Consider the following 21539-nt stretch of genomic DNA (forward strand, 5'->3'; position numbering starts at 1 on the left):
CAACACGGTGTAGGGGGAGTCATTCCTGCCCATGCCAGGGGATTGGAATGAGATGGTCTTAAGGTCCCTTCCAACCTGAACCATTCTATGATTCTATGACTCTAAGCATCTCAAGTGCTTCTGAGATGAGGTGCTCCCTCCACAGGGGTTGTCACCCTTGTTTTCTCTCTCCTCTATTCGTGTAACCCACTGTTTTCCTTCTTAGACTAAAATCACAACTTTTCTAGATTAATATTTAAAATGTACAGGATTGGGCAGATTTGGTTTTAGGTAAAATGGTGATATGATAGCTAAGGAAAAACTATCTGTTGCATATTTTTTTGTTTGTATATGGTGGAATTGGAGCAATGCAATGCAAGGTGCTGTAATACAAGCTTGTGACACACACCACTTACTTTGGGTCAGTGATCCTCAGGATTTCTCTACAAAGCCGACCAATAAATGTTACAGATTCATCCACAGGTGTGAATTTTGGTATAGGAATATGAGTAGACTGGTATATGCTTTGCCAGTCTTGAATCTGAAAAACAAGTTTTAGAGTAATTTGCAGTGTTACAATTGCATGGTTTTAACTTGCTTAGGAATCTTACTCGTTTTGCTTAATTTAAATGCAGTCCACTGTAAAACAGTATCTCAAATTATACATAGCAAAACACTATTAAAAAACCCAACAAATAAAGCAAAAAGCATGAGCCTTATGACAAAAAGCAAGCAGAAAGTAAGTGTGGAGTTTGAGAGAAGTACCTACACTCCTGGTGAGAACTGCATTTCTTCTGCAGTAAGACTAGCCGTCATTTTGACAGCTAAATTTAAGATCTATTCACTCCACCACTTGTGAGTAGAGCTGGTAACTTCTGCAGTCTTTCTAGCCTGCATTCTCATGGCTAACAATAGATTCAGAGATGACTACTACAATTCAGTAATTATTTTCTGTTTTCTTTTGAGGAAGAGAAGAAGGAGACTCCCTTTTTACAAGGAGTCACATGGAAAAGATGATGGGTAATGGGCACAAGTTACTCCTGGGGAGATTCTGACTGGACACAAGAGGAAAATTTTTCACAATGTGAGCAACCAGCCATTGGAATAATCTCCTCCGGGAAGTGGTGGATTCCCTAAAACTAGTTAAGATTCAGCTGGGCAGAGTGCTGGGACACCCAGTCTAGGTCATGCTTTGCCTAGAAAGGTTGGACCAGATGATCCTTGAGGTCCCTTCCTGGCATTCCAGGATATTCACTGGCAAAGAAATACTAAAATACTCTGTCTGGGGTACTTTGCTCTTCTTATGTACAACTAATGCAGTGGGGATGCTGAAATAATTCAGAAAAAAGCTGAGGGCAGATGTTTTACACAGTAGTTAGTACATTTAGTTGAAGTCACAACAGTATGGACTGTGCACAATTGGGTACATACGCTCCATCAGTCACAAGCTTTAACATCCAAATATAAAGACATTTATCAACTTTTTACTTGTTCTTGGTTTTGACTAGCACCTTTGTTCTTAAGAAGTTATTGCACTCCTGCTCCACGTTGTAGTTAATAATACGAGACACTTCCTCTTGCCAAATTTTCAAACCATATATGTTGACATAATCCTGGATATATTCAAATGAGCGATGGAACCCATCCATTGTAGCTGCCATTTCTTTCAGTTTGGGCATCAGTTCACTTGGCTACAGATGGAAAAAAAACCCAGAAAAGATAAAAACAAAACGGTGAATAGGCAGAATACAAAGAAAATGTAAAAGGCTTCTAAATGCCTTTACACAACAACCTCTGGAGGATTTCACTATGCTCCAGCCAGAACTGAAAAGCACTTAGAAATCTATCAGAGGTTGTTTGATATCTGAAATAATTCTTACTAAGTATTTTTCCTTCCTGCTTTTAATGTCTATTTTAGGCTTCAGTGGTACTATTGATTCATCTGTGAGACTCAAGGATCTGGACAGGATCAAAGCAAGGACTCACACTCCTCTATCATTGCCTTTCTGCATTTACCTGGCTTATACATATCACAGGGGAACTTTAGGTTAGATATAAGGAAGAAGTTCTTCACAGTGAGGGTGCTGAGGCACTGGAATAGGTTGCCCAAGGAAGTTGTGAATGCTCCAACCCTGGAGGTGTTCAAGGCCAGGGTGGACAGAGCCTTGGGCGACATAGTTTAGTGTGTGGTGTCCCTGCTCATGTCAGGGGGTTTGGAACTAGATGATTTTAAGGTCCCTTCCAACCCTAACTATTCTATGATTCTATGTTTTGTCATGAGTCATTACAGACAAAGAACTATGAACTCAGAATTGATAGGACACTTGGCAATAGAATTAACAGATGGGTTTTGAATTCTATGTATTCTTAGCAGTTTAAAAACTCACTTCAAAATTAAGTAAGTCATTCTAAGTAACGTTTAAAAAGTTCAAAAAGTGCACTTTTTTCAAGTATGAATTATTTTCTAGAAACTAGTAGAATAGAAGAGGTCCCAGCAAACCCAAGATACACAAAATATAAAATCCAATTAAGCTGCTACCCACCTTGGCTCTAGGATTAAAGATGAGTCCCCTGTGAAGAGCTAGGGCTACCCGTTTTACCAGCTCCTTCCTTATTCCATCCTCTAGTAACTGTTTTGGGTCCACCTAAGTAGAAGAAACATTTTTTTCTTAAAGTCAGAAAGGTATGAAAACACATATAAAGGATTTAGTTTGTCCTAAGATACTAAATGCTTATGGTGAGCTGGAAAGCACTGCTAACAGATGTACTTTCCCACCAGTGCTTGTCCAAAGAATAAATATTTAAATACTTCTAATGGATAGTAAATTTTGAAGTTGAGCAGCAAAGGTCTGTAGTTCCCATATTCAGCCTTTGCTCATAAGCCACTGGGAATGCTGTACAATTATAAGAAGCCAGTATGCATTAAGAAGTGTGTATTTTTTCAAGAAGCCTTGCTCCTGGTCCTGAAAGAGGTATCTTAATGTAGGAAGAGCAGTCTTTGCCAATGGAAGAAATAGCTCTTCCGAAAAGCCTTCCAGTAGAGAACAAAAGCAAAGATCACCCATTAGGGTTGATGAATCTATTTACAATGAGGACTGTGGGTTCTTAATCACCTTAATATGGTTCTTACCCAGATGCCAAGGTTGGCATCACTGAAAATTCATATGCAAACTGACTTTTTCTTGTCTTTTTAGCTTCCCTCAAGGTCTTGCTTAATGTGCTGAAATATCTGCGCTAAAGTGCTAATTGCCACCAAATGACATTTTCCTACTGAAATAATGGAACATTACCTTGATGATACCAACTAAAGTAGTTTTCATCATGAGGATACCTTCAGTGAAGATGGAAATGGCATGGGTTAGCTTGGCAACCTTTAATAGAAAGAGGAAATACAAGTTATTGAAGTGAAGCGACAGACCTAAATATTTACTCTAAAAAGATAGAAGTTTTTTTTCCAATGGTAGCTTCCTATTTTAGTTTAAAGTAATTTGCAGTGATATATACTTTCAATTTTACATCTTGTTCTAGATTTTGTGTAGTACAATAAATACATTTATTTTAATCAGATACTTAAAATTCTACAGAAATCAAAAATGAAAAGCTTATAAGAGAAGTATTTTCTGCTTTGCCTCCTCAAAATACAAAAGAAAATATTACTGAATACTGCCTCCTCCATTCCTACCCCCACACAGAATAGACTAACTTTACAAAGTTTAACTGGGAAGTCTAAACCTAATTCTCAGATCTGAACATCAGCTTAATCAGAGACCACAGCTCGTTTGTATAAAACACCTAAGAAACGAACCCCTTGGCAAAAACTGCTGGAAAAAATTGGTGTCTTAACTGGTAACTGTAGATATATTCTCTGAGTGAAAGAGTTATTGGTCTACTCAGGTTTTTGGCTCCTCATCTTCCTCTACTGAAAATAAAACCAAGTCATTTTAATGTTTGGTCACACTTCCAGGCTGGTGACAGTGCAGGAAAAAACCCACAGACAAAAAGCCAATGAGCAATACAGCTCTATCTGATCACATCAATGTGCCTCCATCCTGTCTTCACATTTGAGGGCAGCAAAAAGCTTAACCCTGCTAACTTATTCAGTCTTTGACCTTCTCCTGGAACAAGCATTCCAGAAGCGGAGGGCTTCATTTCAGACTTCGGCTTTCAGGGTCAACAAATCCAGCTTCACTGCTGGAATATAAGCCTGCGGAGCTGTAGTTATTTAAGCTTAGGCTGAAGCTGGCCACTATGCTTTACTGCATATTTTAACTGCACCTCGTATCGTGGTCCAAGCTGAGCATAATCTCGTAGCTTGTCCTTATCCAGGCGAGTAGGCACTTCAATAATATCGTGAGTCTGAAGCTTTATAATTTTGAGAAGAGATGTAAACATGCTTTCTGGAATTATCTGGAGAACCTTCATAAATGAGAGAAGAACAGAGTCAGTATATTCTCCTTAAAAAAAAAAATACTAAAAATCAGAGAATGGTTTGGGTTGGAAGTGACCTTAAAGATGACCCAGAAACCTTCAACTAAGAAAAAGTACTTAGAGAACAAGACAATTCTGCCTCTTCCAACACCTACCTTTCTTACATAGGAAACCAACTCGCCAGAATAATACTGTGATACACTGAGAAGATCAGGGCTGTTTGCTTGATTGATGCGGAGAAGTGGCAAGTCAAGAGCAGAAGCAAGCTAGAAATAAAGGTGACACTTTTAACTGCATGTGTCTCTTTCTAATGCTTGAATTCTCTTTCTCAGGCTCTGAACTGACAACACAAAGCACTAGATTCTTCATGAAGAGCAGTATTACATAACTTTGCCAATACACAAAAAAAAACAAAACCAGAAGAAAAAAAGACAAAAGTCCAATGGTCTATAAGACTAAATTCCTCTTATTATTCTGTTACTGTAATTTTACACCTTCCCTCATGCTATTTCCCATTCTTTTTTCTACATAAAACATTTCCATCTGATATCAGATCTTCCTCATGACAGAAAAGGGCACAGCCAACATAACTGCTGTAGTTCCTTCAGCCTCCTCTGATACTTATGCAGAGGATGCCATCTATGCATCAATGGCTCCAGGAAATAACTAATAGGCAGAAGCTGGATGATGAGACTTATTTGTCCATCAACAGCAATATAATCAGTTGCATTAAAAAAACATGCATAGCTTGGTTTAATTCTTTAAAACTAACCTTGAGTTAATTTGATACAGTCTAAAACATATGTATGTAGACAATGTTTGTAAAAGGAAGTTTTGACTCTTTTATAACTTCATAGCCCTCAGGCCTATTTCACAAATGCTTTGGTTGACATGCAGTGATTCAAGTACATTCACTGTTGTTCACACTTACCTTTAAGAAAGTGGCTCTGAGTTTAGTTACCATAGATGGACTCACTCTTATGCTTTCCTGCATAATAGATGTAAAGCTGGGGTAGGAAACAAACAAAACTAATCAGCATCTTCCCTTGAAAATCTTATTTCCAACTGCTAAATCATATGTCACCAGCACCAGTGTAATCTAGAAACGGCACAGGAAATCACAACAGAACTTCACTAAAGGGGTATTCCTGTCCTTAGACACACTGGTTTGAAAAACCTATGTGATAAAGGAGTAGGGGGAGCAAAAGGAGAGAGCATCTGGGAGCATTAATAGCCAAGGTAATGAAGTAGCAGCTCACCACAGAAAAGGAATTCTCTAGCATTTTTCTTTTTTTGTTCATTTTTGGTTGAAATTCGGAATTTGGAATTCCAGCATTTTGGAGAACACTTAACTAGACTAAAAGCTGGAGATAGAAGCTTATAAAATTGTTATGGTTAGAACAGGACAGACAGTAAAAAGTTACAGTATCACTTAACCTGCAGCTAACAACATGCCAAAGATGGCTGTTACTTCTTATTCAATTCGATGAGAGTTAAATATACTCAACAACTCACAGAACAAGGCTTCAAGACCATTTTAAAATTGGACAGTTTATAGTATTAATCCCATTTATACAGATTATTTCCCACAAGTTTCACAAATGATGACTGACTTGGAGGAAGAAGCTTCTGCTAAGATACCTGTCAATTAATTGCCAAGCATAAGAAAGATCACCAACTATCTGCATGGTGATCAAGACCTCTTCTTTAATGTTGATAGTTCGGATCATCTGATGGAGAAATCTGCGGGTGTCAGCCAGAAACTGGCAAACTTGCAGGTTAGTTTCCAGCTGATGAAACTCTTGGACCTGTATTTAAAAAACAAACCCCATCTTTAAGGGCAGGAATAAAAATACAATCAGTAAACTGACATGTTTCTTCATGATGTTATTACAGTAAGATACTTAACAAATCCTGGCCTACTTTAGAGTGTGTTAAATAAGAAATTTCACAAAGTTACTTGAGGAGGTGTACTGTGAAACACAATAGTGAGTATTCTTTTATACCCTGGAAGTAGAAGATTTGTATACAAAACAAATTTGGGTATTTTTATTTTACTTTTCAAATTACCCTCTCCAACTTCAAATGGATTTCTTTTCAGAATTTCTAACAAAATGAGTAATGTTGCTAAATGTTTAATACTGAATTGATTTCTTCCAAAAAACCCTACTAAGCCTCAGCACCAGGTGGCATGATTTTCATTATATATCCTGTATTTTACAATCACAAGGTCTCTAAGCAAGTACTGCAAAGATCTAAGGACTTACACAGTGGTTAAACTGCAGAGCTGTGTTGTAACTCATCTATTGGAAGCCAGTGCATGTGTATCAAATGCTATTTTTCAAAAGGCTGAGGTCAAAATTTGTTTGCCATACCTCCTCCAGTGCCTGTATTAGCTGCACAGTTTTTCTGCCTGCTGCAGTTGAATCATCGTAGTTTAGAGACATTATTTGCTTGGAGATTTCTCTGAACCATGCCTGAAGATTTTCTGTGTAAGAACAAGAAAAACTGAATCAAATCTTTGCATGTATGATAAACCACAAAGGTTATTTTAAAAGTTTTCATCTTTCTCTTACATTTCTAGTCTTTCATCATCCAGATGTGTAAAGTGGCAAATGCACAGGGAAGTTTTACACACAATATTAAAAAAAACAGCTACCAACACAAATGTGCATTATAAAACCTATACAAAGATAAAGCCCTTTCAACCATGAATTTGTGCTTTATGAACTGTATTACAATGTTAATTACCTTGGCAGTTGTAATTTCTATGTTTTAGCTACAAGTTTGCTAACATCAAAAAGATAAAGGGAAATACTTCAGAGTTAAGGTAATTTTGGTTTTATGTGGCAGCAAGGGAGAAAATTGTCTGTATTTTTTGTTGTTTGGGATTGATCGCAAACATTGCCCTAACAATGACACTTTATGCAGTATTCCTGCTCAAATAAGAGTTATGTACAACTCTTCCTCTTACACCAGGTCAAGGAAAGTAAAAAAAAGTTTCAAAAAACAGAGCAAGAAATCTGGAAAGAAATACAGATTCAGCACTTTTAAGTCATTGGAGAATACCACTCAGTGAAGTCAAGAAGTAAAAGAACAAGAGGAGAGATTAAACTATCCCCATATTTAATGGGCCTGATCTTCACACTCCTTTGTACATGGAACACAGTAACGTGAACTCCATTAAACACAGGAAAGGGAACTGGTATTTCACAGTCTGAGATGGTATATCTAAAAAAAGTAATTAAATATTTTTAAAAATATGGCCATCTAAAGATTAGGTACCTAAATATGGTGTACCTGTGGAATGGATGCAGAAACCTAATCAAGACAACACGTGTTGTAAGACACTTCTGGAGCAGCTGGGGGACATGACATTTTTTTCTTCTTATCAGTATTAGCCTCACGTATTTTCTTTTGGTATCAGCTTAGAAACAAACAAAGTTATTTCTGCTCCCCACCCCAGTTTAGTTTTTAATAGTTACCATTTTTCTCCACTCTAGTAAGAGGTTTAACTCCTGAGAAGACATCAGCAAGCTCCGTCATCCTTTCTGATCCCTCTTTTTTATAGTTCTCCCATTTTGTTTGTTTTTCTGACAGCATCTGCTTGAACATCTGTTGAAAAAGGAAGTATTTGGTTTACAGAACCGGAAAGAAGGCACACTACAATACATGAAATCAAAACACTGAAAACAGGTGGCGCAGACTTATGGTAATTACTACATAACTTCCAAGATCTTGCCAGAATATTAAATACAAAATTAAAACTATTAAGAAATGCAGTCTGTGTGATGGACATCCTGTCCATGATGCTGGCTCTGCTGCTTACTCTGAGGGCACTGAGGCCCTGGCACAGGGTGCCCAGAGAAGCTGTGGCTGCCCCATCCCTGGCAGTGTTCAAGGCTGGGTTGGACACAGGGGCTTGGAGCAACCTGCTCTAGTGGAAGGTGTCCCTGCCCGTGGCAGGGGGTTGGAACTGGATGAGTTTTAAGGTCCCTTCCAACCCAAACCAGTCTGTGATTCTATGATGACATACAGTGATAGAAATTATCTGAATTTTAAAAACAGTATGATGCAGATACTGTTGATTTTTAGTCACTTACAAAAATATCCAGTAGTATTTTTAGCTTAGACATCCTAGAAGACTTAGGTCTAATGCTGACTTAGACTTCATCATAATCATCTCAGCCTATGCAGAGAAACCCAATTCAAACAAGCCCATATGTGAAGTTAAGCACACTCGTAAAAATTCTACCAGGTTAGCACCAGGTTAGAAATGGCAGAACTTTACACATAGGTGTAAGAGTTTTCTTAGCAGCTTATCCCTAACATACACAGGCTTCTGCCTGTTTAAAAGAAAGCCTGAAAAAGAGAAGTATGGCAGGATAAAAACTTATGCAGATTCCTCAATGGATTTTATTATGTCTGCTACCAGGATGTTTATGCAGAATTCTGGGTAAACGTAAACATGTTGGGTAAGAATGAAAACAGCCAATTACTGAGAAGACTGCAAAAGTCACTGCCAAGCTACAGTAGTTTGTAATCTTCTAGAGAAAACTCACAATTAACATAAAGAATTCTTATTCTGGTTTAGAAGTGGACTGTTTGGTAAATGTACAACTACTATTGAAGTCTCCAGCTCTGTTCTGCCATCTGGGGGAAAACGCTGAAGAAGGCAGCAGCACATTACCTCTTTCAAAATGAATTCAAACTGAGCCGTATCCAGAAGAAGCTGGAAAAGGATCCTGGGATTGTACCTTGAGTCTGTTAGAATCTGATCCTTTATCTGGCGGAGACGTTTGTTATTTGGATCACAAGCTGAAAATGGAAACACAGCATTTCTCCACTGTTAAGGAATTTAGCCAAGCTTTTCAGTCTTTGTAAAGAGACTCTTTTTAATAAAGCTTGAAAGCATTTTGCTCTGATATGTTAAGTCCCCACTTGTTCTTCTTTTACATGGATCTTACCGCCCTTGTATGACCTTCTTTAGAACAGGGATTAAAGTTTCTGTGGTGCTTCAGCCTTCTTAAAACTCTTCTTCAGGCTTTTGTAAACTAAATGTGAATATATTCTACCTGACTGAGAAGCCTAGAGATGAAATATTTCTAAAACAGTTACACATGGAGGTATAAGAGAAGCCCTTTTACATACCAAGAAGCCTCAAAGATAGTAAAAGCATTCAACCACCAGAATGTCTAAACAGGTAGGTTTACAGACCCAAACTCATCTCAGAGACATTATTCAGCTTCAGATGAATTTCAGTTCAATAGAATAAAACACTTGGTTTTAAACTATTAATTATTAAGATACTAAGAACTTGGCTACTGCTTTTCTTTTGGTGCTAGGTAAAACTTTCAGAATGATGCTTTAAGTGATAAGGCAGAAAAATATCTGATAAAAGTTCCCAGACTTTTCCTGCAGAGTTTTATTCAACAGGACCATGTCTTCTCCTACTACTTTTTATACCTGTGTTTGGCTCACAAGAATTAAGGCAATGAATGTGTGCTGGTTCAGCCGAAGGCTTTAGGAGACTAAGCAAAGCAAAGGAACAGCTCAATAATGTCCTGAAAACACTAGATGAAACTCTGCTGGGTTCTACAGCAGCACACACTGAACTTCCCTTGGGATCAACATGAAGCACCTTTGGAGCAGGACTGACAGCTCTGTAATGGAACATGTGCATGAAGCCTTACCTGTGTCTGCAGTGTGAAGCATGAGCCAGCGGATTGTGACATTGCAGTCTCTCAGGCAGTTCAGCAGCTTGGGAATATTGTCCAGCACCAGCTCTTCTCTTAGACAGCCCTCTTTGAGAAACTGCTGCACCTGAGTGTGCACTCGCTCTGTGACCGCAGCATATCTGCTTGCCTTCAAATATACAAAGCTTGCATCAATATCCTTGCCTTAAATGTGCAATGTGACTGAAGCTGCCCAGAGAACTTAAAGGGCACATAGAAAGTGCTAGAAAAATTATCATTACTACTAGTAGCAATAGGATGCAAGCTAAATTTTAAACCAAAGCGCCTACACGAGAGGCGTGCTTCAAAAAAGCAACTTGTAAACTTCCTGTATTCCCTTATGTACTCTCTAGAAATTATTCCTAAAAAATGATGCTAGTATTTTATTGCCTAATCAGAAAGAACAACAACAACAATCTGTTCCAGAACAGAAATACTTGTTATGAATTAAGTGTCAGTTCTACTTCCTGAACTTCTCCCCTCAAGATTAAGAAAAACTTTCCACTTGTATTCTCTAAGTTTGCTACACAATACATAGTACAGTTCTCCTAGTTAGACACTTCTGTGTGTTTTTTCCTGAGCACTGGGGTCAGATTATAAGGAGTCATCAGTCAACCAATCTGTTGATCGGGCATACAGTATTATTCAGATTTTTAGGCATGGAAAAAATTATTACCAATAGAAAGAACTGACTGCATTGCATCATACAGCATTCTGGTACCAGTCTTTTAAATCAGATCCTTTTTCCAGATCATTGTTTAATTTGGGATGCCCCATTTAAAACTGACTGATGCCACACTTGGTCAGCAGAAATGCATAACTTCTAAAAACTGTTATCTATGAAAGACCAAACACTACAGTCAGCTTAAGACATCCCAAGACTGAACAACATGTTGATGAGTGCTAGTACCTATTTAGTCAAGTCAGAACCCAGAAACTTTTAGGGGAAACAAGCACTGCAAGAGGAAGTGAAACAAGCAGTGCTGCAAAAACTGTATTTTGAAACACTGAAGTATCTTTTACTCACAGTTAAAAATTACATACTCAAAGTATTGTACATGAATGTAATGCAAATAACTGCATGCAAGAAACGATGAACCATGTCAATGTCATATTAACATACTTGAGATGATCACACAGCCTGAATCTTGCTAAAAATACTTAATTCTGGTTTATTTACCTGCTCTTTGACATTTGAAAGATCCAGCGTGTAGTTGAGGGCAGTTTTAGCAGCTTTGTAAGGTTCCCATGCTTCTGCTAGATTTACAGTGATTCCCATGTAAATGCTAATCACCTAAGATTGGAAGCAGAAAACAAGAAGTTGCATTTATATTTTTATGAAGGAAAAGACTTTTCATGTAGCAATATAAGCAGAAAGCAATACGCTGTGGGTATAAATATGAGATAACTAAACTTTTTGGTAGCTGTACTTTTTGCTCCACCAACTTCGGAAATCAAGGAGTAAGAAGATAAAAGGCACACAGTTAATTAGAGGTTCTGAAAGCAAGCTGATAGTTCTTCCCGTCGTTATTTATTACCCTTGGCCTCTATTTCCCCCCTGCCTCCCCCTGTGAACTTCGGATTTCTTTTTCATTTCTATGATGCTATGCAGAAAGTGACTGGTGAAAGCAACTGGGGAAATGACTATGATGGGGGTAGAAATCATCTGAAAGAATCCTCCTCTGAGAATGCCCAAATTGAGATGTAATGCTGCTTCTGTGGTGAACACAAACAGAAGGAAATTATGATTCCATGCTGTGAAGTTTAAGGAGTGAAGAGGAACTGATTTCAGACCACTATTCCAAGTATGAGCGTGATTAAAAACAAAGAGTTGTGGTTGACTTACATGTGTTTTTAAGATACTTGATTAAAAAAGGAAGCCTTGAGTTTCTGACAGATCAAGGATATACAGATCTGTGGCATTATGAGCTTTGTCACACTACTGCTCCAATATTCCTCCATTCAGGAGTGATCACATCGATGGGAACAATGTCAGTCTTTGAGCTCTTCTGAGAGTGTCAAAAAGGAAGCCAGTAAAGGCAAATGGGACACTGGTCTGCTGATAGGAGGATCCCTCTCATATTGTTGAAGTGAAAAACTCAAAAGGCTACACTTCAACTGCTAACAATCATTTCAAACCAGCCTAAGAGTCAAGTATTCTGTACAATGCAGCTAATTCATCCATACCCCATCACAAAAAGGTAAGTGCTGTATTAAAATAACAGCTTGTACTGTGAAGTCAAGTGAGTAAAACAGTAGCATAATCAAAAAAATCCACAATGTCAAGTTCTCCTTTCTAAAATAACCTTGTAGTTTTCAGAAACTAAGGGGTTCTAATGCCTATTAATACAGCCAACTCTCACAGTTTCTTCCCTCCCCTCTTCACTGTTCTACTTATAGTCCAGAAGAATATAATATGAAACCAGTAGTGATAAAGAAACTATAAATTAATTCGTGCAAGTCTGATTCCCTTTGATACAGACTACATGGGGACTATTGTTAGATGCCAGCCTATTTCAGTAGCTTTTTTCTGCAGACTAGGGCTTCTGGAAATCCTGCATCTCAATACTGAGACACACGGTAATTCCATTTTGAACACTGCATCTGAAAAGGTCTATAGAATTGCAGAGGGTGACAGGTTTTGCTTCTGAAGTTATTCGGAGAATGGCACGGAGTGAATCCTTACACAAGTTTTCAATAACATCAGTGGGGGGGGATTTGTTGGAGAGAAAGACTTGTCATCCAGAGTGTCCTCTGACAAGCTGGTAGAACTCACCAGCAGAAACCACAGGAAGTTCAATAATAATAAGTACAAAGTCCCGTACCTGGGACGAAACCAAACCCTTGCAACAGCACTATCTGGGAACTGACTGCTGGTGTAAGAATTCTGCAGGAAAGGACCTAGGCATCCTGGTGGACAAATTGAATATGAATCAGACATGCAGCCCTTATAACCACATATAACCAAGAGTAATCATACATTAGGCTATGTCAGCCAGACTGTACTCAGCAGATCAAGGGAAGTGATTATTTCCAGCTAGTCAGCCCTCCTGAGGTCCCATTTAGAGTCATGTGTCCAGATTTGAGCTCCTCAGTATGAGACAGACATGGATAAACTGGAATGAATCGAACAGAAGTCCACTAAGACACTTTAGGGGACCCACTCTGTAAGCAGAGGCTAAAGGAGCTGGGTTTGCTTAATACTGGAAGAAAGATCTGCTCTTGTGAGACCTCACTTGGAGTATTGTGTCCAGTTCTGGTGTCCTCAACATAAAAAGGACATGAAGCTGCTGGAGCAAGTCCAGAGGAGGGCCACGAGGATGGTAAGAGGGCTGGAGCACCTCCCGTATGAAGACAGGCTGAGAAAGTTGGGGCTGTTCAGCCTGGAGAAGAGAAGGCTGCGTGGAGACCTCAGAGCAGCCTTCCAGTATCTGAAGGGGGCCTACAAGGATGCTGGGGAGGGACTCTTCATTAGGGACTGTAGTGGTAGGACAAGGGGCGATGGCTTTAAACTTAAGCAGAGGAAGTTTAGGTTAGATATAAGGAAGAAGTTCTTCACAGTGAGGGTGGTGAGGCACTGGAATAGGTTGCCCAAGGAAGTTGTGAATGCTCCAACCCTGGAGGTGTTCAAGGCCAGGGTGGACAGAGCCTTGGGCGACATAGTTTAGTGTGTGGTGTCCCTGCTCATGTCAGGGGGTTTGGAACTAGATGATCTTAAGGTCCTTTCCAACCCTAACTATTCTGTGATTCTATGATTCTATGATTCTATGACCATGGGACCTGACTGGGGTCTTCCACCACCTAGAGGGAAGTTATGAGTAAGACAGAGCCAAACCTGTCTTAGAGGTGCACAGTGAAAAGACAAGAGGGAACAGTCACAATCTACAGCAAGGGAAATTCCAGTTGTAGAGAAGGAAGAAATTCGTCACCATGACAGTGATTAAGCACAGCCATAGGTGTCTGCAGAGGCTGTAGTTTCTTCATTTTAGACATTTTCAAAACTAACGGAGCACGGCCTGAGCAGCCTGATTTAAATTTGAAGTAAGCCCTGCTTGGAGGAGAAAGCTGGACTAGAAGATGCCTATAATACCTTCCAGCCTTCATTTTTCTATGATTCACTTTATCATGATGGTATTAGACGGTAGTTTATTTAAGCATTTGAGAGGATAATCAATACTTTCAAGAGATAGCCTTCCTTGCTTATCCAGAAGGTTTGGCTCAGACCACTTCACTCTGAACAAAGTACGATTTCCATACTGAAGAACCTATTCTAGTTTCAGGACATAATTATTTTCTACAAAGCATACTGTAAAAATAAGGTAAATTGTTCCTGTAACATTAAATCCAGGGAACAAATTTAAAAGAAAATTAATTTTTACCCAATTATCTGGAAAGTATTTATCCACTATCTCTCTCATTTTTGCTTGCTGAGTGTGAAGGATAGAAGGGTCAAAATACAGTATCACATAGAGCATTGCAGCCTGAGTTGCCAGAGCAGTGCTGCGGTGTTCTGGTAATGGATATGCTGAAACCTAGAAAAAGGGAACAAAACAAAACAGAACGTATTATAATGCAACATAGACCACTTGCAAATATTATGGGGTGCATTAAAAAGTACAATACAGAGATACTAGGAGGCAAGGAGGATACTATGTAAGCTGGACAATTGTCATACTTAAGAATTGTGATATTAGTGCTCCTTTTTAAACACATTGTCTACCGAGGGATGATAAATCTCTTGGCAGTAATTAAAAGAATGGGAAACTCAGAATGAATTAGAGTTACTAAGAGTGGCCAATCATTTATGATTTAAAGACATTAAACAAGAAAGGGTATTTTTACTGCAAGGTTGGCCAAACACTGGAGCAGGCTGCCAGAGAGGTCCTGCAGTCTGCACTTGTGGAGGGGCTCAAACGCAACTTGATGCAGTCTGCTCTAGCTGACCCTGCTTAAGGCAGGGGGTTGGATGAGGTGATCTCAAAAAGTCCCTTCCAACCACTGTAATTCTCTGATTTTTATTCTTTTTTGGATGCCATGGTTGAGTAACTAACCTGAGAAACCATTTTACATTCACCTTCAGATCCTTCATTTATCTCACAGTAACTCACCTGGTTATAAATGTCATCTGACCGTAAGCGGCCAATAACCATGCTAATGAATGTTTCACTTATGGGCACCCTGCTGAAGTAACTCTCAGGGTAATTTGGAGGTCTTTTAGCTCCAGGTTGGCTTGAGTATCCAGTGCTTCGGAGCAATTTACAGATATCATCTAAATTGGAATCAGCAGAGGAGCGGGCTGCACTGTTTTACAAAGAAAAAAGGAACAAGAATTGAGCTGTATGACTTAACTATCTCCTCCCTCCCTCCCCTTGTAAACATGCCTTTCTTCCAAGAAAATGTTAAGACACTAAGATCTGGGAGATTTTTGGTTGTTCACTCCATGAATATAATGTTCATCATATTATAGGAGGACACTAATAAATGCCCATACTGGAATCCCAGATAAGCACACAGAGTACAAACAAAAAAATTGAACTTTACTCAGGAATAGAAGAAGTAGCTTTAAATTCAGATGAGTTATATACTGAGAGGCATAAACAGTCAAAGCAGCACAGGAACAGTATGTCCCCGTTTTTATACATGTGAAAGGATTTGCACTGATACCTTTTGAGACTCTGTCATGCAATGATGCTGACAACCTACCCTTGATTTGACTAATCAAGCTCTGTAACTACAAGTCTGACGTGTAACTACAAGTCTGACCTGTGATACATTTATCATCTAGATAGGACTTTTCACCAAAATTTGCTTGCATGTTTGGGAACCTAAGACACTTTCATAGCTGATTCTTTAAAGCAAAGCATTAAAGCTTTAGCTGAATGTTTATTTGCCACTGGACTTCAAACTTCTGCTGTGATGGCAGGTAAAATCTGTTGCTCCAGTTTTGCAGCCAGACCTGCAAGTAGAGCTAAAGCAAGGAGTTCTATTGATATTCAGAGAGCTCTGCTCAGTTCTCAGTCTATCTGTATAGAGTCAGTCAATCAAAAATGTGCTGATATTTCCCTTTATTTCAATTCTATCACCCAGGTCACTGATTATACTGCATGTTACATTCTTTCAGCCTTGAAGGCTTCTGCATTCCAATATATGTTACCTGTATCTGTAGTAGGAAACCAACATTCTTTCTCTGACTTCTCCTTCAATCTTCTGGTCAATGACCAGTAGCATGACTCCATATAAGTACAGCGCTTCACACTGTTTGGAAAAAGAAAGAAGGAAGGAAGGAAATCACAGAAGCACAATTTTGTAGTAAAGACAAACATGTATTGGCAAACTAACCCAAAGTGAACAACATAAGTCAATGCAGTATGAAAAATGGCAGGCCCCAGATTTTTGGTCTTTGTCCTCCTTAAAGAGAATCATAGCATTTCCATGCATTTGGTAAGCTGAAATCTTTGTCTAGTTTGGCACCAAACTACTTGGTTCATTTTCTACTATTACAAAACTGTTCAATACTTACTAGAAGCTGTTTGCCATCTTCATTAAGGAGGACAGTTTCTAATGTTTGCTGGATGTAAATTCCTTCATTGAGGTCATCTAAATATCTAGGAATTGTAATAAAGAGTTGGTCATCGACTATTTTGCTCTCATGTGATCAACAGCTCAGTTGGTCAGTTTTCTCTGAAAGTCAGCAGAACATCAGACCATTTCCCTAGTACAAGCAGCATAAGAGTTTTTCAGACAAAGAGTTTTTCTACCATGAAATGAGAGGCTGGAACTCCTAGCTAGAGACAACTAGTTGGCAAAAGCCTCCTTTCATAACCTGATGGTGTATGTAAAGGACACTAGAGATTATTTGTAATTTACAGCTAATATGTTCTTTTGGGTGGATAACAGCCTGAGAAGAGAGTACTGAGAAGGTTTCTACTCCAAATTTAGTAAAACTATTTTCAAGTTACCTCAAAAGTATCTCCTGGAAACACCAACAATTCATCTCAATTGCAATTTGGAAAGTAGAGCTAGGAATAGAGTATGTTCATCTCAGTTAAAGGAAGGTGGTTATTTTTCCTATTAAAAGATTTTCCAATACCATCACTTATGAATAAGTATTGTTAAACATTCTTATGCTTAAGATTATTTGGAAAATTTTCTTAGAGTATTTAATGTACCTTTCATGTTGTTTTCTACAGGTAAGAACAGCAAATTAGAGAATATGGCAACTCCACTGCAAAATTAGGCTCAGGAAAATAAGGCCAATGAAAATCAAAGAAAAACACTCCTACCTGATACTCTGTTTTGCAAGACCACAAAAAAACCTTAGTTTAATAATATGGAGTCTCCTTTTATTTAGGAATCTTCAAGACAATCTCTAAGAAGAAAAACTAGCTCTAGCTTACAACTGAGGAAATGAGGTAGAGAGGTTAAACGTTTACAAGTCATATTTTAAACTGGTAAGCAACAGCAGGAGTAAAAGTTAGTGTTCACTCCAGCAATCTAGGTTTCCAGCTGCAAGTATAACAAGCCTCTAAGGAAAAAGCTTCTTATTATTAAGAATAAATAATAACCTAGTATAAGAAAAGCCACATGTATTTAAGATACTGTACCTGTTTAAATCTACAATGTATTTATGTATACTCTGGAAGGCTAGATAAAATCTTGTCAAAATTTCAATGTTGTTTTCACGAAATTCTTCATCTAAATCCAGTAACTCAGGTTTGGCTTCCAGTTTGCCTTCACATATCTCAGGCCCCTAAGCAAAGAAATTCATTTTTAGACACAGTATTTGATTTTGACCTCTAGATTTCTCTTCAGTAGGACACAGAACACATACAACCACTGGGCACCCAACACCAGAAGTAACATTTCTTACTAAGCCATGGGTCTGTAGTTTTCCAAGCTACTTTATGATTGAACACCAATTCTGCTTTTTTACAATCTGCAATGATTTTAAATGAGATTTATCCCATGTAAGCAATGGGAAAGAATCATTAACGCTTTCAGTAAAGCCCCAATGTATCTGAAGCCACTGGGTGCTTTTCACAGAGGGAACTATCTCCCTGCTGCAATCTTTTTCCTTTACACGTTTGCTCGGATTGATTTCTCAAATAGAAATCATATCATTGAGGCCCACATAGCTTAGTATCTTCCCATAGATTTAACTGCTTGATTAGACCTGTTTTTTTACAGACTCTGCATGTGGCTCAGTGCTGGTCTTCCAAATTAATGCAGGAACGTGTTAATGTCATTAACAGCTGTGTGGTGGAAAAACGGTTGAGATGAAGAGCCTGACTTCCTTAAAGCAATAGCACAAACTTTTCTAACTATTTGCCACTGTTAACATTTCTCCTTACCACCATTTAGTCTTACCATTGCCATCGAAACGAAACCACCATTAATGTTTAATTGGAAATATTGTTAACATTTAATTGGAAATACTGTTAATGTCATTCCATGGCCCACGTGTGACAGTATGAGATCATGGCTTAAAGGGATTTAGTCAACGGAAACTCCATGAGAACAGCTTAAAATAGAGTTAAAATATCAAGGTTTACACCCAGCTGAAAATTTTTGTGTGGTTTTAAAAATGTTCTTCTGCTTCTTTTCTTGTGCAAAATACCTACGTAAAACAAAGGATAAAAGCAGGCCCCACGCTGCTTATTAAGTTCAAATGCATGAAATAAGCAGCCTGAATATTCAAAATCTCAAATCTCTTCTCATTAGGTAAGTCTAAGAATCGTGAATACCAAAACGATTCATTTGCAGTGAAAATAGATGTCAATTCACTAATCTCTGCCTTAGAAGTATGTCTTTTATGGATTTTTGGGGTGCTTCCTCTGAAACGCAGCTGCACTGTTGTGCTTCCTTAACATTCAAAAATCCTACCATTTTAGGGATAATTGTATTTCTCACAAATTATCTGCTTTTAAGTTTTCAAGTAATTTGTGTAAAAAAAAAAAAATCAACCCAAAAAAAACCTTCTAAAAAGCACTTGAATCTGAAGTTATCTGGGAAATCTTTTGGGCTCAGGGTTTTCCATGTCCAAGGCTCACAGTTAGCGCTTGAAATTTACAACTCTTACAAAAAAATCCCACACCCTCCCCACTTTACTACTGACACTTCTTGTATCGTAAAAGCCAGATAAAGTCACTCTATATAGTTCCTTAGTAATCATGCTGGAGAACGACAGAGGGAAATTGGTACTGCAAAGAAGCTTAATTTTGTATGGGAAATAAGGGCTTCCCATGGACACTACTCTTTGATTTATTTCTTTATTCAGTGCAAGTGACAAGTCCAGCGAAGGAACAATCACAGTACTGTCAAACAGGAAAGCAGTCTTTGTGGCTTCAAAGCATAAGCTACAGATAACCAAAGGAAGATGGCATCCTGCCCACAGTACTGCTCGAAAGGAAAACAACCAACTGCACAGGCTCAGAACCTGCTGGTGAAAGTATAATTTAATATTCCTGCAGGAAACAACAATAATAAAAATAATAATGCCATCCCTCCAGAATCCAATATTCAAGTTTTATACAACCAGTACCTACTTAAGTTCACAGGCCAGATGACTAATCAAACATTTTGAAAGGTGCAGCTGGGACCACTCTTGAATGCATTTACAGCTGCCACCCCCTTCTTGCCCTGATACTCCCAGTGTAGGTACCAGTTATACTTTTATTCTGCCTAGGGCTCCAAGCGCAGAACCAGCTCTAAACTCTTCTGCTTACTGAGATGAGCAAGATGAGGCCAAGCAGGATCAGAAGTATATAAAATACAAGACAGCCCAGAAGAAGAATGTTAGGATGCAAACATATCCCAATTGCTATCTTGCTTTGGTGAATTACTGGTAAATCTCAGCAAGTAAGAGTTGTAACAGTCAGTTCTGAAGGATGCTTATAGTGAACACAATAGTAAGGAATGGCTGTTTCATAACCTGAAGCATCCTCATGCAGGACAGCAATGCTTCAAGGACAAGTTTAACAGTAAAAGGATTTACCTTAAAATAACTGAAATCAAATATGATATCCCCATACTTCTGTTGATCAGCTTTGTCCTTCAGCCTGAAAACACCGGGAATAAATTCGGAAAGTCTCAGAAGTTCTGCAATGATGGCATTTCCACAGGAGACAATCCGAAGAATTGCCTGACCACAGAGATTGTTTTCAGCTAGAAAATCAACCATTGTGGAGCTGGATGTGACAGAGCAGCAGGAGACCTGCAGTTGGAGTCTGATCGTTAGTCTTTAGGTTATTTGAAGAAGAAAGTCTGATGACAACACTAGCTGCGCCATTAATAACCTGTGAAAACAAAACCACACACATTCAGAGTGTTCATAGTAGCCACTTTAAAAATACAATCAGAAGTGATTGTTATAGGCTTTAGCAACAAGGAAAACTTCTATGGCAAGTGGAAATGATACAGCTCCATTCCTTCATTTATGGCCAAATAATATTGCTGGTCAGCTTCTATGCTGTGGTTGCATTTCTTGGTCAGTTTTATTTATTCACGTTTCCTGCAAGATACAGAGCACCACACTGCTAAAAATAAGCTTTTGTGTTTATCACAGAATGGTTGGAAAGATCTTAAAATGATCCAGTTCCAAATCCCCTGCCATGAGCAAGGATGCTTCACACTAGACCATGTCACCCAAGGCTCTGTCCAACCTGGCCTTGAACACTGCCAGGGATGGAGCATTCACAACTTCCTTGGGCAGCCTGTTCCGGTGCCTCACCACACTCACAGTAAAGAACTTCTTCCTTGTATCTAACCTGAACTTCCCCTGTTTTAGTTTAAACCCATCAGCCCTTGTCCTATTGCTACAGTCCCTGATGAAGAGTCCCTCCCCAGCATCCTTGTAGCCCTCCTCCAGATACTGGAAGGCTGCTATGAGGTCTCCACACAGCTTCTCTTCTCCAGGCTGAACAGCCCCAGCTTTCTCAGCCTGTCTTTGTATGGGAGGTGCTCCAGCCCCTGATCATCCTCGTGGCCTCCTCTGGACTTGCTCCAGCAACTCCATAAGCTCAACTAAGTTGGAAAAGGCCTTTAAGATAAAAGTCCAGCCATTACCCCGGGACTGCCAAGTCCACCACTAACCCATATCACTGAAGGCCTCATCTACATGGTTTGTGAACACTTCCAGGGACGGTGACTCCAGCACTGCCCTGGCCAGTCTGTTCCAATGCCTGAGCACCCCCTCTGTGAATAAGTTTTTCTTGATATTCAATCTAAACCTCCCCTGGTGCAGCTTGAGGCCATTTCCTCTTGTTCTATCATTTTTTACTGGGAGAAAAAACCAATCCCCACCTCACTACAACCTTCTTTCAGGCAGTTGTAGAGAGCGATAAGGTCCCCCCTGAGCCTCCTTTTCTCCAGACTAAATCCCCAGGTCCCTCATCTGTG

The 21539-nt window shown here is 39.0% G+C and overlaps 1 protein-coding gene across 1 annotated transcript in view; it reads right to left on the reverse strand.

The window, feature by feature from the left end:
- Positions 1-20433, reverse strand: part of KIAA0196 (KIAA0196 ortholog) — a 26298-nt gene extending 5865 nt beyond the window's left edge. Inside the window, exons 1-19 of the mRNA XM_010013743.1 lie at positions 20137-20433; positions 17747-17892; positions 16663-16747; positions 16297-16397; positions 15251-15443; positions 14522-14674; positions 11323-11436; positions 10101-10272; positions 9098-9225; positions 7893-8022; positions 6783-6895; positions 6049-6215; positions 5339-5414; positions 4563-4673; positions 4255-4395; positions 3270-3350; positions 2523-2624; positions 1491-1670; positions 396-520 (exon numbers count right to left, since the gene is read on the reverse strand). Of these exons, the coding sequence (XP_010012045.1) occupies positions 396-520; positions 1491-1670; positions 2523-2624; positions 3270-3350; positions 4255-4395; positions 4563-4673; positions 5339-5414; positions 6049-6215; positions 6783-6895; positions 7893-8022; positions 9098-9225; positions 10101-10272; positions 11323-11436; positions 14522-14674; positions 15251-15443; positions 16297-16397; positions 16663-16747; positions 17747-17892; positions 20137-20322 (2504 nt within the window). The 5' untranslated portion in view covers positions 20323-20433. The remainder of the gene's footprint in view (positions 1-395; positions 521-1490; positions 1671-2522; positions 2625-3269; positions 3351-4254; positions 4396-4562; positions 4674-5338; positions 5415-6048; positions 6216-6782; positions 6896-7892; positions 8023-9097; positions 9226-10100; positions 10273-11322; positions 11437-14521; positions 14675-15250; positions 15444-16296; positions 16398-16662; positions 16748-17746; positions 17893-20136) is intronic.
- Between the last annotated feature and the right edge of the window lie 1106 nt (positions 20434-21539).

This window comes from Nestor notabilis, unplaced genomic scaffold, assembly GCF_000696875.1.
Source record: "Nestor notabilis isolate BGI_N333 unplaced genomic scaffold, ASM69687v1 scaffold6994, whole genome shotgun sequence".
NCBI classification, from domain to species: domain Eukaryota; kingdom Metazoa; phylum Chordata; class Aves; order Psittaciformes; family Psittacidae; genus Nestor; species Nestor notabilis.